This window comes from Melanotaenia boesemani, chromosome 2, assembly GCF_017639745.1.
Source record: "Melanotaenia boesemani isolate fMelBoe1 chromosome 2, fMelBoe1.pri, whole genome shotgun sequence".
Taxonomy (NCBI): Eukaryota; Metazoa; Chordata; class Actinopteri; order Atheriniformes; family Melanotaeniidae; genus Melanotaenia; species Melanotaenia boesemani.
Window position 1 is genome coordinate 34,206,146 of NC_055683.1, and position 19,837 is coordinate 34,225,982.

The window sequence follows — 19,837 nt, forward strand, 5'->3', positions numbered from 1 at the left end:
CTCACTTTAACTATGCACACTTTATTATCCCTTTAGCTGTTAATCGTGACAATAATGTAAGCTTCGTTCACACTGTCAAAATTGTCCACTTGATGAAAGCTGCATCCCGTCGTGTCACTTCAGGCCAGTCAGAGGTAATTAAATACGTTTACTTCAAGTAGTGTCTTAATCTTGCTGTGCAGAGGCCTTTAACCTCACTTAACGGATGCAACATTGTTGTGTTTTATTTCAAATGAAGTAAAATGCTGTTATTAGATTTCTAGCTCAAGATTCATCAGTTTAACTTACAGTTGGACTCCTGTAACTTACTGTAAATGTTCCTGAGAGATTAAATATCTCTGAAACACAAAAAGTCCAGTTAATTTCATTCAAGCTCTTATAATTACCATTACTTTGATGACTGAGAGTCTACTGACATATAACTAAGTTTTCCTGACTCTTCAGTGCTTTGCTGTTATCTATTAGCTGTTAAGACTTTTAGGTAGGAGATTTTTCCACACAAATCACACTTTTTTACTTCCCTTCTGCTCATGGTTCTTTACTTTTCTACTATGCTCTCAGCCATGGGTTTTTAGGTTTAAAAGGTGAACGGTTGAGTCTACATGTCTACAAATCAAAAGTTTAAATGCTTATAAATTGAATTATATAAATAAACAAATAAAATACTTTTCTATCCAAACCTTTTACAATCTTGATGAGGTAATAGATCAGACCTTCTACCATCAACCGACTTGCAGGCTCTGAATGTACTGTCTACTTCCCTGGAATGAACAAACTCCTTAGACTACTTCCTGAAAGCTACAAACATGTGGACAAAAACGCTGAGAGATAAGTGGAAAGGAAGAAGCAGCTGTCCTGTCAGTCAAAGGAAAACTGAGGAAACTTCAAGGGTGCATCTTGACAGGTCCAGAAAAGCCTCCCAGTAGGCCTTTGCAGATTACAGCCTTGCACATATTGTATCCCTTGTGTCCAATCATGCTATATCTTTCACCATTGCCCCATTGAGTTAGCATGTAATGAAGTAACACGAGAGGGCATTTAACAGCCAAGCTGGGCAGCAATGCACTCTGGAGTGATCTTTGGGTGTATAATGTAGCGACCAAAAATGTGTCCAAAGGTCATGGTACAATACCATTTAAGCCCAGTCACTGACAGCAGTAAGCAGCAGGTGTTGAAATTTGTTTTCATGCCTCACGCCTAGTGTATGTGGTCGTATAGCGACCAGTCAGTGCTAAACGGGTAGTTACATTTCATTAAAATGCCTCCTCTATAACAGTGAGATAATTTCTCATGACAGGCAGCTATTTCTTATTAAGATCTAACAATCAAGATGAGTGGAGAGAAAATGTTTAGAGTCATACATGATTAGCCTAACACTATAATTAAATATTAAGTTATTATGTTACACAGTAATGTTCTGAAGGGTGATACATACATAAATGTAATTCTGCACTGTCTGAGTTCACTGCTACGTTATACATATATTCCCACATATTCTGATACATTTGCACATATTTCTGTGTTTGCATTTTTAAGGGTTCAATCTATTTATAATATCAACAAATGTTCATTTCATTGTTTGCATAGGTTTGCATAATGCAGCATTGAATGAAGTAGATGCAATAGCTGAGTGTTTTACAGGTTATAGGTAACATTTTCAAAATCCAAGGGTCTCTCTAGACAGGTCCACTACTTCAGCACAGAGTTACTGTATGCAAACCTTCATTAATAAAAGAAAATCAGAATGGGACAAATACAAAGAGGAAACAAGAATCATTTACAGCAATCAAGTTGTTGTAAATGACTTTGAATGCTTCATGTAAATCTTTCTTAAAGCAACACAGGAGATCTGGAGTTAGAGTGAAGCTTTATAAAGTTTTCTACTAAGATATTTGCATAAAATGTAATGTTTTTATAATCTAAGATATATTTTAATGTTTTTGCTAAAATTACCATACAGACCTTTGGCTAAAAAAAATCCACTAATCTCTAAGTGAAGGTAAAGACACCATTTTTACACCAAATTCAAAGCAGTAATAGTCAAGGTATTTTGTTGCCCCACAGAAAATGTTATAGACCAAAGAGGTTCACCAGTTCATAAGTCATTTAAAAAAAGAAACCTTCAAGTATACAAAAACTAGGTTTCACAATCCCAGAACAATGAGCAGAAATCTCTGCTCTGAAACACGGGGTGCACAAACAGCTAAATTTGTTTCAGTTTAAACTAACCCTTGCTGTCAATGCAATATTTTTGCCACTTCTCACCTGAGTATTTCAGTCATGTTCACCAGTAGCCGGAGTCTGTTGACCTCTGTTTTCAAAGTTTGTAAAACTTTAAGGTGTAAAGAAATGAATGCAAAACCAGCCAGTTGGTGGTGTCTGCTCTATAAGCTTTTTTTTTGTTTGTTTGTTTTGTTTTGTTTATCTTTTTTTTCTCTTTACTTCGTCATCAGGAACAATTTCAACGTGAACCCCAAGTTGCAACCCAATTTATTACTTATATTTTCTTACATTCGTTTGCATGCTAGGACACTGTTGTGTAGGTTTAATCACCATGTCTATAGTTATGTTTTTGTATACTTGCTGCGGATGTTGTAGCTCATGTTTTTCCCAGTTTATCTTCCTGTAGGTGCTCCTGATGATTGATTTCTTTTTACCATCATTCTGCTTGCTATGATACTGGACAGGACAAGTTAAAGTTAATGCCTTCATTATGCAGATGTGTTTGCTGCATAGTTAGACTCATGGCTCTCATATATGTAATATATAGTTTTGGGGCGGGATCATCTTAAATGGAGGCTCCACTGCTTCATAGAGTCCTGATGTCTGACACATCTGAACAATTTATAACAGAAAACAACAGGTATCAGTATTTTCACATTTTTTCTTTGGAATTTTTTTTTATTTGCTTGTCAAAGATACAAGAAAATCCCTTAAAGCCACTAAATACATAATTTTCTTTTATCAATGAAAAATTATATTATATCTTAATGGCATTTGGGAATTTCCACATGTCCACATTTCCTAAACCTTTAAAAATGTTAATAACTATACCTGCTTTTGGGGTCACACACTAATTTTCTAATTTAATTACATTTATTTTTTAATTTTAAACTGACCTAAAGCTATGCAGAATGGAGGGTGCAACCTGACTAGAGGAGGCTGGTCGTTTGGGAAAGATGGTAGCCTCCATAACATCTGTTTTTACATTAATTTTGGTAGCATGCAGAAGCAAACAGCACAAAATTTTCCATTTGAATGGAGACTTTAAAGTACTTACGAGATGGCACTCTCAAAAGAATGGGAAATACAGATGGAACCACATTGTCTGTGGCTACATAAAACATGCTTTCCAACAAGATTTATATTTAAGCTGGATTCATTTATATGTTGTTTATTGTCAATTTGCCAGAAAAGAGCTTCCTTATCACACAAACTTTAAAGCAGCTGTTTCTAAGTCCATGCCCAGTTAGTGGTATTTGCTTTACACAGCTGAACATTAATATTGGCAACATCTGATAACATCTTAGTAAGAAGCCTAAATCCCTGCACAAGCAGTTTGGTGCACTTTGCCCCCAGTCTCTTATACCATCAGCAGCTGGTGATGGATGGGACCTCAGATTGATGACAGCTCCGCTGTGAGAATCTGGCTGCTGTCTTACATACTGAAGGATCACACTGTCCTTACAGAAGATAATACCAATGATTTGTGTCAGGGTTTAAAAATTAGTGGCCATTCATTCAAAGTTCTTAGAACTTTAAAAAGCTGCTTGGTTATTTTTTTCTATTATTTATCCAAAAACAACCCCAGAAAACAAAACTCTCTTATGTCATTTCATGTCAACATCTTCTATGATCTGGGCTGTGTAACCCATGCACATGCTGAGTCCATGTGTATGCAAATACGCGTGCATACTTTGGATATACTGGGTACTGTCTCCATAAATCTAATCCTGAGAAGGGATCACAAGCTTCATATGACAGGACCATCCATTTGGGTAACGGTCCAACGCGACCCGACCAAAATTTGTATTCGTTCCCTCCTCCCCGCTCATTTCGCTTCCCTCCTCCTACTCATTTGGAAGTTAATAAAAGTGACCTTTCAGCGACTACAGAGCACAATCACAAAAGCATCCCGTCTGACGCCAAACAGCACCACAAGCACCAGGAGAATTATGCCAGAGCCCAAGAAAGCAGGTAAGAAAGCATCATCATCAGCATGTAACGGTACCTGTGAGGAACATTTGACCATGTTTTCAAGGTGTCAGTGGTATGAAAAACCCAATTAGAAACTGATGTGCTGTACTGAATGTAGGATTTAAACATTTCATTGCATCTTTTTGATGACTCAAAACTACATCGCCTCTAAAACTTGTAAACTTTTCAAAGCACTGTTCGAGTCCCTGAAGCATTTTTCAAACCATTAAAACAGTGTGGCGATTTTCTTTCCTTTTCTTTCTTATTGTGCGATGGCGATGTGCAACCGGCCCAATTTCTGATCATCAGATTACACCAGTAATCATTCATTCAACATTGATCTGAGAGATGTTTGTGTCACACTTGCTTTAAATTGTCAATGGCTAAAGCAAGTAAAAGTTGATTCACTGCTTGTCACAGTGTTTTATTACAAGTTTATTATGTGCTTCCAATGTTGTTTATTTGGTGTTATTAAGTGTTCTCATGCTAACCGTCCCTGTAAGTCAGCTCTGTGCCAAATAGTTTTACTCACCTTGGATTCTGCCAGTTTTCTCCAGCCTATTAATCATGTCACCGAAGTACATGAACGACAATCTCGCCGGCTGCTGACAGTCAAAGCCTCAGTTTCAGAGCTCATATTTCTGTCTGTCTTCAGTTTTTCTGTCCTTTTTGGACGGGATTTATGGCACCTGGCTTGGTATGCATTGCTTTTCTTACAGGTAGACATTTACTATAAAGATCTTTGCTGCTTCTTTAGGATATTTCTAATCCATGCAGGAAAGCTTACATAACCCAAGCCACCACCATCCTCACTTTCTACTAATCCCTCCTCTGGCTCCCACAGTAATGAAGTGTGAAATGCAGCACAGTAATTCAAGTACCACAATGCCAAGGCTTCTGTTGGTATTATTTATGGCTGTTTGATTGTGCATGATCTAACACAGAGCACCTTAGGCCTATGTATGTTGATGTCACTAATTTATGACATCAACAGTTTACTTTGTCATTCCTGCAAGCCCATTCGCTGAATTCCATGAATTAAATTATGTATGATAAATGTGGCAAATCTAATGAACTAATGTGATCAACTGATTGTCGGTGTATAAAGATACACTGACAAAGATTGAAAAATTAAATTTGGAAACTTGTCATGGAAGCCCACAGGAGTCCAAAAACCAGCCTGCTTTCTGCTTGCTATAACCCTTTAAAGGGCTCTTGAATTTTCCCAGAGTCCTTCATCTATCCTGCCGTTTTTACCATCCACATCTCTCATCATTTGCTGGGCTTCCAGCCAGGACGACTTGACACTTGACAGGAGTCAAGGATGAGCCTGGATCACCCTCCTCCCCCTCGTCTTCTGATCTTGCTGTCTCAGTGGGATATTTTGAACCTGATCTCCACAGATAATGTCACTCTGTTCCACTAAGAGGGGTAAATCTGGGAAAGGAAAAAGTCCGCTTCATGAGCTTCCAAAACAAACAGTTCTCATGAAGTATTCCGAGATCCACAGCTGACCTTTCAGCAGGACCTTGCTGAGCTGTCCGCTCCTTTAAAGTTGCATAATGTAATGATAAAGATCCAGGAGAAAAATTATTTTGTCATTACAATTTATGTTTCTTTCCAACCTGATTTATTACAGTAAATAGTTTATAATCATTTAGGCTGTGGGATCTCAGTGCACATAGAAGAATAGTTGTATTCAGAGGGCAATAAAACAGATAGCTGGTGGATGCTTTGTGAGACGTTTATTATTCATGATTATTATGTAATGAACCTGACCTTATCAAAGAAGCAAAAACATTCAAATTTAAGGCAAATTTGGGGCAAAAAAAACCAAGAATGAATTTATTAAGGTTATGAAGCACAAATCTAAGTTTGTAGTGAAAGTTGTTTCTTTTTTCCTCAAACTGATAATTTCATTAATTGAAAAAGATGGAATTAGTTGCCAAGTATTGTGTGAATGATGTTTTAGATGGATGCTACACATTGTTGCTTTGAAGCTCACGGTAACTTCCTTCCAAAAATCTGAAAGTTGTTCATCAATCCTGCTGAGGCTCAAACTCCTCCTGAGAAATAGCTTCATCCAGATTTTCATCCATTATTCCCGACTTGATTCATGAGCTGTCTTTTTTGTGGGCCTGCTGCCCTTAAATATTTTTATGCTTCACATCTCAATCTTTCACCCACTCCGCATCCTCCGTGTCTCTATTGCTTGCGATGTCAAGTCATCAGTCTTTTTGAGTATCTGTTTATCCATGCAGGGCTTACCAATTGAACCAGCTGAGCATGGACAGCCAAAGGTGGAACTTCCACACAGCAGCCAAAGAGATCTTGCATATTTTCAGTTGTGAAACTTACCATCGGTTTGATATCTCACTCTAATTTCACCTGAGTTGTTCACTGACTTACCCAAAGATATTTTACAGATCTGTGGATGGAATTAATTATAGCGGTTTTGTAAACTGTCATCTAATTGAAAGCCTCTATAAAGTTAAACCTTGTTGTCTTCCTTTGGAAAACAGAGAGAGGGGGAGGGAAAGTAAGACAGATGAAGTGATATGTCAACAGCAGCTGTCCACTCGCCCATTTTCCAATGGCGGTATCACAGATTTCATTCTATCCCTCCTCATCTGGCCAAATCTTCCCTCCACACCCCATCTGCTGTTTAACACTATGTACATGATGTGGTAATTTATGAATGCTTAATTTTTAAATTAGAAATGGTGATCAGTATAAACAACAACCAGGCTTATATCAAAACTGGATGTTCTGTCAATTAACAAACTATTGTCCTGCATCACACTTAAACAGTATATTTATTCATGAATTAATTAAATTAAATTAAAAATGCTTTCTTAATCGCAAAAGAAAATTGCAACTATAATATAATATAATATAATATAATATAATATAATATAATATAATATAATATAATATAATATAATATAATATAATATAATATAATATAATAAAAACTCCACTCAGTGACAAACTATTAACCCATAATCATATCTTATGTTTGCAGATGTTACACCCGAACTTCCGGTTGTCCTCCCGGGTGTCCTTCTGCTGGCCTCCTGTCCAGCTGGGGGTCATGCAGGCTGGAGAGGTTACGTTTCCTTGGCTCTGCCAGCAATGCTGGGATCAAAGAAGGAGGTCCTCTTTGAAGATGCATTTTATTAAAAATTCAGCTACAAACACATTGAAAAAAAACTTTATTAACATCCAAACATCATTAGTTTAAAAGTGATATAATTTTATAAGATATCCCAAACACCGCTTACATATGGATATTCACAATGAAAAGAAAAACAATAAACACTAAAATAAAGTTATAACAATAATGATATTTATGAAAGGTATTTGAATTAATAGCAGAATTACAGCACTTTGGGTGCTTTTTAAAAAATCTGTTAAATTATACTTTCAAACCATTCTGTTTATTAGTTATAGGTAAACTAAATATTACCAGCAGTCAGAAATGATAAATTAAATCTATAAATGTAATCTAAGTGGATTCAAGGACTTCATTGTCCCCAAGGGGTAATTTGTAATACATGCAGATTAATATAATCAAAGCAAACAACCAACGTATATAAAAACGTGACATAAAATGATGAAAAAAATTCATCGAAACAATTTAAGACAGCTGAAGAAGAATCTACTGAAGTAGCTGGCATGGACAAGAGTGCTTTTTGTTTAAAATGTCGCTTTAGATAAATATTCTAATGGTGAAAATGATAACTGACAGCACATCTGACAGGAAAATGATCTGACGGTGTTGCAGTGGAGAGCTATGAACTCAATTTTCTCTGTTAGATGAGGTTCATCAAAGCTTAAAGTAGTTTTCTTATTTTACACAGTACATATATACATTTTGACATGTATTCATGTTATATCTCATTTTCACTCAATTGTGTCGACACTGAGTTGAAAAAAATGGTTCATATGTGTATTTCAATAGGGTGAGACTGGACAAAAAAAATACAGTTTTAAGAGAAATCTGCAGGATTCATTGCTAAATTATTAAAAACACAGTTCAAGTCAGTGATACGTTTTTTAACTGCAACGTCATATCGATAAATAAATAATATTCTAGTTGTATAACTGTGCCAAAAACAATTTTTTTTAAACTTTTTGTCAATTTTAGTTTATTTTTAATGTTTTCTATTCACAGGTTTTACCTATGATCAAATTAAGACTGAAAACTGTTTGAGAGGATTATAATGAATATTTAGCTCTTTTATATATTTATTTAATGTACTTTAATGCTAACTTTTTTGGCTGGAATATTTCTGTGCTTTTAAACAAATTACGTAAACTGAAGAGTTTAGGTTTTTTATTTATTTCAGAATGAACAGCATAAATAACCTCCTAAAATCTGTAACTTCGAGACAAAGGTGATGCGAGAAACAGTAGGTATGTACAAACGACATTTCTGTTCTGTTCTGTTTAAAGTGACGGTACCAGCCTGCAGCGATGATTTTGATGGCCTAAGTTGGGAAATATTCTGTAAATAAGGGAAAATAAAGTTCTTTTAACACAAAAGTATAATTTGTAAAAATAACTATGAGTAATTATGTCTTAATTTAGAAGGAGGAGGCCTGTTCATATGCCCACTGATGCATTTACCCCACATCCATGAGCACAGTTTGAAGCCTCCTGTTATCGAGCAAGAGGAAAATCAAGTGATTGCAGTGATGCAGTGGTCTGATACGGCATGATCGCTGGTGTGAAATCGGAGAGACGGTAACTTGAGCACAGGTGACCAACGCAGACAGGAGACAGATGACGGCCTGTGTGGGATTACAGCTTTCTTTGAATATCAGAAGATGTTGTGACTCACGTCGGAGAAAGAACAAATGAGCAGATCTCACACTCCAGCCCACAACATGACAAACATGCCCTCGGCCATGTTAAGCAGCAGCATCATATAGAAAGTGTATTCCTGGAATGAGACCCCTGCTGTCAGTGCCACAGCGTATGTTCTTAACAAATGTGAGCTCAGGCCTTCGGATTTCTTGTGCTGAAACATGAAGCGTGGAAGGCGTTCCATGAATCAGGGCTGAGCTGACATTGCACACATGCACACTCCTGTGATCTACAGTATGTTGAGAGCAGCAGGTGATTTACTGCAGATGAGTGGCCCTGGCAACAGCTTTGATGAATGAGGAGCCTACAGAGAAAGATGAAAAGGTTTAAAGGAGCCAGCAGCGCCACCCTGAATGCTGTGCATTTCAGGGCTTTTTTTTGTTAAATAAGCTGATGTAAGAAGAGCCTGAGGAGAGGATGTCAATCTATGCACCGTGTCAGTGGTAGATGGCAATGAAAAGATGCTTTCTTCTTTGTCTTTTCCAAGAAGAAAAGGCAGCACTACTCAAGAAGGTAAAGACCAGCGTGAAGCCAAGCTGAGGAGAAGCTGCCAAAGGATGAGATCACATAGGCACTGCTGTCATTTAAAATAGTGATAATACACTCTTGATATAGTTTAATGCATTTCTTTCCATCTATTCTCAGAAAAGCTGCCACCATATGAGCCAAATATCCCCGAACCAACCACCAGGGCGGACTTCATGAAATGTAAGGCAGTTTAAGGTGTTTAGGTGCTTGTTAGCTACATTCGACATGCCCATCCAAGTGTGATTTTATAGATAATAAAATAAATAAATAAAAAACAATGTTTGAAAAATTTTTGGAGTAAAGAAAAGGCATGTAGACCAGGAATAGACCAGGAAACTCTGGTCTTTGAGGGTCACTAGGTGCAGGTTTTAGATGCTTCTTTGCTCCAAAACACTTGATTAAAATTAAATGGATCCTACAGCTTGTTGTCATGTTCTGCACAACGGCTCCTTAATTTAAGTCAGTTGTGTTGAAGCATGGAGTATCTATAACCTGCAGGATAGTGGTCCTGAATGACTGCAGACTACATCAACCCTGGTCTCATTCTAGAGCTCTGGATTCAAACAGAGGTGTTTGATTATTGGTAGTGAATTTGTGGAAAAATTCACTCAGCATCCTGAGTTTAGGTGTGATCAAATTTCTGCTAAAGACTCGTCTCTTCTCCTTAGCTTTCCATTTTTATAGAGTATAAGACTCAAATAGACTGGTTTGAACTCATATTCTGTTTTTATTGTTGCTCTAATCCTAATTATTCTAGATAAATGGAAAATATGATCCAAAAAGGGCATGGGTTAAATATTAATAACAACTTCATTATTAATGGAAATAATATAAATGTGTTAAATAAGCTACTACTAAATAAACTGATAAACACAATCAGAAAGTAAAACCAAATTTAACATAATACTGGGGGAGAAGTAAATGTAAGTAGAATACCAACTGTGAATATTAAAAAGATATTTACTTAAAAGCTTTACTACAAAAAGGTAGCGTTAACCTCTTAAAGCCTAAATTTGTTTACAATTTTATAAAACCAAAATCAATACGGGAACAAATTTGGAACAAAATAACAAAAATGAAACAAAATACGATTAAATATTAAATAAATGAGTAAAATTAATAAATAAATAACATGAAAATAAATCATAAATAGAGTGGAAAAAATAATAAATGACTAAAATAAACAAGTTAGATTAAACAAATAAAATAAAGTGCCAGAAGTAGTATGTTGCAAATCAAGGGGTTAAGCTTTTTATTTATTTAAATATCAGCACTGCAGCTGCCCTCGGCTCCTCTGGAAGGCTGTTCCACAGCCAAGGACCATAAAAACCATGACAACCAAAAGTTTAATCTCACTGTAAAGGGATTTATTTAACTCTGCAGATTCTAAATATGTTATGAAAATGAATTTGACCTTGATTCTTTTAAGGCATTTGGTTTGAGATTTCTGACAAAGCTGTCTCCTGCAACCCAAAGATTTTTACAAACAAAAACTGTCCACTAAAATATTTTACTTCTCAGCCTCTGAAGAAACTAGAGCCACGAAATTAAAGTGGAAAAATCAAGCATGCACACATGAATTTTTTAATCATGTTCAAAGGTTAGAACAGAGGGTTTTTATGTAAATGCATCACTAAAAAAAAAAAAGCTTTTATCACTCTAGGTCAAAATGGGTTAAGTGAGTGTCCCTGTTAGATGAACAGTCTGTCTCAAAGTCAGAAATCTAACAAAAAGGTGGCAGATTATCACTTTGATTCCTTTATTTTCTAGCATCCAAACTCCAAAGAAAATTCTTGTTTCAACGTGGAGATAGATCGCGAGTTATTTACAGGCCTTTTTCTTTAACTTTTGCTCCGTCCAGTCTCATTTATGTAACTCCTTTTTGTTTTTTTTTATTTATTTATTTATTTATTTTTAGCAGGAAGGTGTGTAATGTGATGTTTGCGGAAGGAGAAGTCACACTGTCTTTAATCTTATTTTAGCCTTACTTTAACCCAGAGAGGAACTGTTAGCATTAATTCATTTTCACATGACAAGGTGCTCCATTTAGAACATTTTCAGCTATTTGGATGGAGGATGTGAATGATGATGTGGTGATCTTTGTTGTTTATTCGAGCCAGTTTACAAAAATTAAGAGCTAGCAAATATTACGGAGAGGATGAAGATAAACTTAAACTCGCCTCTACAGAGTTCAGCATTTCTCTTGTGTCAGATTTCTTATGCTGTTTGACTGATCTCTGTGTTTGCATTCATTTGTAGGACAGCTTCAGCTCAATCTGCTGTTCTCTGCTTGTGTTTCCCTCATAATGTTCTCAGACTGGTTCCCCATCTCTCTGGATGATAAGACTGCGCAGAAGCTGCTGTGGATTTCTGAGGGGGGCTCTAAGGTGGCTCGTACATCCGATGCAGTTTGCCCATATCCCAACAGGCCTGAGCGATACGAAGACTCACCTCAGGTAGGCCTGCAGTTAAAGGAGTAAACACAGTGATGCTGAAGCTGAAAAATCACCTAAACTGACTTGATTAGTTTAATAATTGATGTCTCAGTTAGTTTGAAACTAACAGCCACCCACTAATTATACATATAAATGAATATAACAGCTGAATGTGACAGTTTGCTGTTATAGTTGCTTGATGTGGAAAATGGGTTTTCAGGTTCCCCAAATCCTCTTTATCCCAGGAGCGGCTAAATCTAAAGAGTTTAAAGCAATCAATGAAGAAGAAAAAACTCATTTAAATTACTGTCTGAATATTTTCTTTCATCTCCTTTTTGAAGTGTTAAAGATTTTTACCCAAAACTCATAAATCTGAAGCATAAAATTATTAATCCACAGCTTTAATCTTTGAAAAAAGAATAACATCACCCCAAAAACAATTTGTAAGCTTCTTATTACACTATTAAAAAAATAAAATCTCTTATAAAATCACTTTTTGTCTCTTCAAAATGTGGTGAGGTAAATGTTTTTGCATGCACTTTGTGAAACTGTCACAGGATAACGCTGCGATGAACCTGGTCTAGATTCTATCCACAGTTTTGATGTAAATATATACATATATAAACTCTACCTCGCCAACCCTCCCATATTGCTGTTCATCTCAAGCATCTCAAGCTATATATATATGTTGTGATTCTGAGAAATCTTTATATGTTTATGTATGTATATATATTCTAATCTGACACTATAAATTTAAAAATATTCTGTAAATTTCCACTCTTTTAGAAGCCAGAACAGAAAACATTGGCATTTTTGCATAAAAAACCTCATGAAGATGTAAGCTGTAGTGACATCAAGTGGCATAAATTGCACATTGCAACCAAATGCAAAAGAAAACTAATTTAAATATTATAAATGTAAATGCTTATAAGTAACCATTAATGTTACACACTAAAACTTTAACCTTCAGCAGCCTTCAGGGAACCTTCTGTGTTCACACTAGAAAGATCACCTCCACAAATAAAAAGAGCCACTTCTCTCCATCCAGGTGCTGTGTAAGGAGGGGCTGCTGGGCTGCCGAGGCTACTGGGAGGTGGACTACAATGGCTGGGTGGTGATCGGGGTTGTTTATGGGAGTGCTCCCCGGAAGGGCCAGGAGGGGTCCTGCGGGCTCGGGGAGAACACCAGCTCCTGGGGCGCTGGCTGGTCTGGCTCCTGCTACCAAGTCTGGCACAACAATGAAAACGTGGAGATCCAGCTCCCCGTTACCTCCACCATGGGTGTGTATGTCGACCAGCCTGCCGGCATCATTAAGTTCCTCCTGGTGGAGGGAGAAGCTGAGAAGGAGGTGCGACTGATTCACAAGTTCAAAGCCAGCTTGGAGGAAAAAGTTTTTCCCGGATTTTGGGTTGGCACAAATTCATTCTGTCTTATTCGGAAAAAGGAGCAGTGACTCAGTGAAGGGATTAGCATGTGTGGGGAGGAAGAGGAGGGTGTAGTAATGTAAATCTGGAAGTAAAAGGTGTGAGGAGATAAAAACAATTGTGAAGTTTGGGGAACAAGTGTAGGAGGTGTGAAATTTATTGACATCTTTGTCTCGATTCAGCTTTTTGAGGTCACATTATATCTAAAGATCTCTGTTTTACCTAATGAGTATCTTTAAATGTCTGTTTAGATAGAAAAACAGGCAGTTTAGTGTTTTTATTGCACATATGACTTTGAATTAGCTAGAGAGCTTGTATAACTTTAGTCTATCTTTTTTTTATGTGCTGAACGTAGTCAATAAATTATCATGTGCATAATTTAATGTGATGCCTCACTTATTCTTTCTTATACAGTACACTGGCACCCTCTAGAGGTCTGTAATAATACTGCATCCTTACACATCTCATAATAAGACACAAGCCTTTCCTCTTGGTGTTGCTCCTTTATTTAAAACATAAAAGTACTTAACGGAACATTTATTCTGTTTTTTTTATGTCAGAGATGGACATGTTGCCTTCACATCAACTCCATCTCTCTCTTTCTCAAACACAGATTCTTGCTCTCATTCAGTCATTTCAACAACAGAGGAAAAGGAGGGGAAAAAAGAAACAATACCATCCCCTAGAACTCATTGTTGATATACAATCATTCTATCAATCAGTCATTCATTGGCAAAAATTAAAAACAGGCATTTTATGAGGAGGTGCTGGTGTTCTCTGCTCACATTTCCAAAAGCCACAAGCTTTGAGTTAAATCTATTTCTCTGGTTTATTCCCCTCATAAAGAGGGATACAACTGGGGGTAACCAGTTGGTCATCTTACCCAGTACGTGATGGGAGTTAACAAATCAACCTCAAATGATCTATCCAAATGTCTTTTTTTCTTTCATCTGCTACTTGCAAAATCTGGACTCTCCTTGCTGCTTTTAGTCATTTAATGGACAGTTTCGAAGTAAATTTTCTCTCCAGCAGACACATGAAACATGGATGCCGCCTGCTATGGTAAGGGATTCACATTTATAGAACAGTCTTAACAACCAAGTATGAAAAGTAAAATTACAATAATACTTCTTTGGATGAGGAAATGCTCTCATATGTACCGAGTACTTGCTTCATGCAGGTGAATGCAGCACATTAGTATGTAAAACACTGCAGCTTGGCTTATATATACATACAAGCCTGTTGTGAATTTTGCATGAGCTTTGTAATCAATATGAGACCAATAATCAAATACATGTGCATTCAAGCCTAATCAAAATACAAAAACAAGTTGATATGAAATATATAAACTATTAGTGGTTAAACTACAACTGAGATTCCTAAGAAAGTATTTTTATGTGCTGGATATAAGCGCCCCATTGAGAACAATCTCAAGACTATTATATAAATTTGACCCCCCCCCCCGCTCAATGGACAGGATGTTTTAAGGATTTAAATTAATAGATCGTTGGGCTTTAATGGAATTTCATGGAAATATTAGATCAGGGGAAAATGCAATCCTTGTTCCCTTGTTCTAAAGGCTTGATAAAGCTCACTAATTCACAAGTCGTCTGCCATGTTTAATCCAACAGACAGTAATGTATAATCAAATGTTTCGAGGTAAATTTACAGCTGATGTGGAGCAGTAACATCCCAGGATTTGATGTTTACACCTCTGCCATGTTATTTACCGTAGCCTCCCATTTGTAATTCTGCACTTAGGGCAGAAATATCTGAACTTATCTCTCATCTTTCGCATAATCTTTCTCTTTTCTAATCACTTAAGTACAGAAAGCTGGATAGAAATAACAGAGAAATGTCATGTCTCTTACCATTTCCAGCATTTACAACCTGTTCTATTGCTACAGTTTAATGCTGCCACTGGTTTTATAATTTGCATTATTTATGTCAACTGTTTCACAACATCAATGTGGGAATATTTGGATATGGGAAGGAAAAGGAGACCAATTATCTAAGAGGAGAATATTTATCATTGCTGTTTTGTTTTTTTGTTAAAAAAAAAAAAAAAGAAGTTAAATACCCCTAATCTTAAATAGACATGCATGGACAGGATGTAGCTCCCTAAAATATATGTGCATAGACTCAACAATTGATTAGTGAGCTTTAAAAAGGTACTGATGTCTGTTTTAATTTAGAGTTTCTTTTTCTTTGGGGAAAGATCAATGGAGCAGCAGAGCCAGCAATGAAGCAGGTATGGATGCATTTTCCCAAAATGTCTCATCACCTTACTGGTTATGTGACCAAAAGGCAAACATCTTTTAAACTACTTTACACCCTGTTACAGAGTCAGTGTTCAGTGCAGTGGGTCACTGTGCACTTATATTTGGAGGCCTTATTCAAATGTAGTGTTGTGGTTTGTGTGGTAGCTAGTGATGCGAGATGTTTTGTGGCAAAGCCGGGGGTAGTAGTGTTGAAAATGTTAGTGTCGATAACATTTCTTTCCGACCGTTACTCCTGAAAGCATGTGCTGTTAATTTAGGTTAGTGAGAGATAAATGGAGGTGCTTGCTTTTGCACCGTTTCACATAGTGTGCGTCACATTTGCCAGACAATCCAGGTTTCGCTTCGTCACAACTTTCTATCCCTTTCTCTCCGCTCAACTCCCCCCCACCCACCCCTCTCAGTGCTTGAGGGAGAAGTCCCCTGTGTTGAGACGAGGTCGTGGCAGGGCCCCGAACATCTCCGTCCCATCAGTGGCTCCGGGGGCCAGCAGGGCCTTCATGCTGGCAGCGATATGCTCCAGGTCAGCACAACCCACCTGAGACAAAAACAAAAGAAGACTGGTCAGAAAACCTGAACATAAAGGTTTACTTTCTGTATTCTCCACCTCAGTATGTTTAAAAACAACAAACATGTCTGACATTCTGAAAAGTCGCTCACACCGCATGACCTCAGACACTTTCACGGTCACATGAACCAAAGGAGCCGTTGTGGCTGTTAGCCGGTGGATCAGTTGTGAGAAATGAATAGCGTCTTTGTGTTTGGCCAGAATGAAATATGTCGGGATCAACTGATGCCTAAAGACAACTAAAAACAACTAAAAACAACAGTGGCTTTAAATAAAAAAATTTTAAAAAAATTAGAAGACGTCTGTTTTTCAATTAAGTTAATGGAGACGCATTATTTTCATGTTCTAAAAAGAAGGTTTTTGTTTAGATTTATTCTTAAAGCATCTCTAACAATTTGACAAAGACATGCAGCCACTCTTGTCACAGCATCCTTTAGTTTAATTATTCATTAGACCAAATAAACAGCACTCCAACAGATCCCTCAATATTTAGACTTCCTGAAATGATTTCACAACAGGATAAATTTACTAAACGACAGAAAGCCTTGGGTTGTGCTCCTGTTTTTAACTGTTTAACTGCCTCTCTTTGGGTTTCCTGGCTTCACTGATGATTATATTGACAACTATAATTGATCCATCCAGCAATAAATAAGTGGATCATCAAGTGGAAATCAAGCATATGATCAACACAATTTAACTCTACCTGTTTAATCTTAAGAAGAAACTGCAGAATCACTGGTGGCAACATCTGAATTTCTAAAGTGAAGCTTGAGCAAGAGCTGAATGTATCGTCATATGAGATTTTTAAAAATATGTTGGAAATCTATGAAAACTAGCATCTGTCTGCTCATACTCACCCGCTCACCACTGTTACTGTCTCCCTGAGCTCTGTTGCCTTTGCAGCCCCACACAGGCACAGATACAGGCAGCGAGCGGGCCAGAGCCATCGGGTGGGCGTGACGGGCCGAGAACGCGGGCTGACCCATGGCCATGCTGCGCGTCGGGGGCGGGGCATCCTCGCTTAATGAGCCTGGTGCAGATAGAAAAAGAAATGCAGGTAATCCTCAAATATATATCTGTATATATAGCGTGTGAAAACACGACCATTACCATCTGTGCTCTCTTCCTCCCCATCAGATTCAAAGAACGGCTCACAGTCCCGAGAAAGAGAGTCCTCATCCATTGAGAAAACACCTGAAGCAAAATCATAAGCAAAACAAATAATATATCATGTTTTCTTCCAGCTGTCCACCGATAACATACTCAACAACCCTGTTTACAGTCTCCTTCCTCACCTGCACTTTCATTCCCATAAGGTCGTCTCTCATCCATGTCCTCCTCTTCTTCATCCTCACACTCTTCTTCCAAATCCACAATCCCAGACTTCTGTCTCCCCCTCTCTGCTTCTAGAGTACTCCTCTCCCGCTCCCTCTCCCCATTACCATTCTGCCCGCCACCCTGCCCGCTCACAGATCCTGAGCTGTAGATCGACGGGTAGCTTTGGGAGTACAGTCTGCCGTTAGGGCTGACTCCACCCACGCCACCATCGCCCGTAAAGTTCTGCAACGTCAGCAGAGAACCAAACACATTATGCATGTGAAATTTCTGTATGATTACCTCAACACGGCATCCAGAATAAACAGTCCACTCACCCCCCTGTGTCCAGGGTCAGAGGTCAAGTCAACCATAAGCTTGGTCCCTCCCTCTTCCCTGGATTGGCGCGTATGCTTCTGAGCTGTTAGCATGGTTGTGGAGTGCAGCACACCGATGTCATCCATGTAGCGGCGTGCCGACTCAGCCAGAAACCCCTGACCCCACACGTTATAAGAGAAATCCCCCTCTCTTGGAAAGGTGGCGCTACCTTCCCGTTTCTTCCCTCCTTCTCCATCTCCAGTTGATGACCGAAATTTCTTACAGGCTGTGAGTATGGCCAGGTCACAGCCAGATTTTTGACAATACACTTCTGCAGCAGAAAGTAGTGCCAACCAGCTCTCTTTGTGGTTGTCTGGGATCTCAGGCTGAGATGTCTGGGTTATGGAGGCCATTATGGAGCTGTTACAGAAACCTCAGCTGTACTGGCTTGATGAGATAACTGTGCAATGCTGATGACAGTTAGATTGTGAGGATTAAACTCCGAAAGTGTCAGAAATGGGGCACCAAACTTAATAAAGTGCTGACTTTGGTAAATGTGATGTATCTGACTTATTAATGTCTTGCTGGTGTAGTTTGCAGATAGTTTTTGTTCTGATGAAAATGCAGGGGTGAAATTAGAAACTTCTAATGTACAGAGGCACTAAGTGACTTTAAGGTATGATACTTGGGGCGGTGTCCTTACACACCGGAGAGCCAGGGGAGAGAAGAGATGTTGCCAAGTCGCTGGTGACACCTGGAAAAATAAAAATAAATAAACAAAAAAACCGTGCCAGTTATGAGGCTTAAAACAACTGTTCCTTTTAATGCATCCCTTTTTTGTTGTTTAAGTTATACTTTTGGACCGACAAACCAATTGCACACGCTAGATATGGGTAGGCAGACATATAAATCCTCATAGGCTCTGTTATGACGGACGCAGTCCCCCACCTCTTCTGCACACTAACTAATGCTAACAATTGAAGCTACTGCAACGTTAGCGCTTTGTAATTACTTTTTTCTGCTGCTGATCCTCTTCATTGATTCAAAAAATCACATCCACTTCATTTAAAACTGCATGGACTTATCAGCGCGGCTGCTACCGCTGCTGCAGCTGTTGTTGTTTATCTTGTTGTTTGCTCAGTGTTGTGTGCAACCTCCTCATGATGGAACCACATTTCACCTCCATTTTCAGGCTTAAACAAGAGCTAAAACTCGCCAGTATTGATCATAAAGCCGAAGGAAGAGCTTCACTTACCCGTTCAGTTTCTTTCTTTCACGTTGCCAGATGTTAATCGAGCTTAATCTTTTTTTAGTCATACGTATTCTGCCCTCTCCCACGGTTTCTCTCCCCTAGCTAGGCTTGACACCAGCAGCGGCAGCAAGCTAGCAAGCGCTAATCAAAGTGTTTCCGTTAAGTGATTTCAATATAAAAAAACATCGTGGCAAAATTTGAAACAACACGAACAACGTCTAATTAATTTCTTAATAATTTTCTATTTAACTACCAAAGCTCCTCCTAAAATGACATAATTAAATACTCGTGGCCAAGAATTTGCAATCGATTTATTCAATTTAAATTATTTGATAGTTTGCCAATACATATCCAAATACTTTTTAAACACGTAGAAAAGTTTCCATTACTTTATATATATATATAATATATATATATATATATATATATATATAAAGAAAACTATTTAATGTATTATTTATATATATTAAATAGTTTTCTTTTATATAAATATTTATAACTATATAATTATTTATTTCAAAGTAAACTTATTATTTCCGGTTTTATGTTTGACTTGACGCCGCTCTGACGTTGCCTGTTTATTGAACGCAGCAAAACGCACGTTGCGCAGGTGACCAAAGTCTGTGGGCGGGCACGTTCTCGCCCTGTCT

The 19,837-nt window shown here is 37.8% G+C and overlaps 2 protein-coding genes across 3 annotated transcripts; one reads left to right on the forward strand and one right to left on the reverse strand.

The window, feature by feature from the left end:
• Window positions 1–4,149: 4,149 nt before the first annotated feature.
• Window positions 4,150–13,731, forward strand: zgc:195001 (uncharacterized protein LOC567531 homolog). 2 transcript variants are annotated; one of them, XM_041974992.1, is made up of 4 exons: window positions 4,150–4,197; window positions 9,715–9,777; window positions 11,914–12,053; window positions 13,081–13,731. In XM_041974992.1, the coding sequence occupies exons 1-4, from the start codon at window positions 4,176–4,178 to the stop codon at window positions 13,483–13,485; spliced, it is 630 nt and encodes a 209-aa protein (XP_041830926.1). In that variant the 5' UTR covers window positions 4,150–4,175; the 3' UTR covers window positions 13,486–13,731. The 2 variants fall into 2 exon arrangements, with proteins under 2 accessions (XP_041830926.1, XP_041830923.1); XM_041974989.1 differs by lacking the exon at window positions 4,150–4,197 and adding an exon at window positions 9,519–9,582.
• A 215-nt stretch (window positions 13,732–13,946) lies between these two features.
• Window positions 13,947–19,327, reverse strand: akt1s1 (AKT1 substrate 1 (proline-rich)). The gene is made up of 6 exons (XM_041968199.1): window positions 19,191–19,327; window positions 17,956–18,689; window positions 17,599–17,863; window positions 17,414–17,497; window positions 17,161–17,333; window positions 13,947–16,273 (listed from the first exon to the last, which is right to left on the reverse strand). Exons 2-6 carry the CDS (start codon window positions 18,346–18,348, stop codon window positions 16,136–16,138), a joined length of 1,053 nt encoding a protein of 350 aa, XP_041824133.1. The 5' UTR covers window positions 18,349–18,689; window positions 19,191–19,327; the 3' UTR covers window positions 13,947–16,135.
• Between the last annotated feature and the right edge of the window lie 510 nt (window positions 19,328–19,837).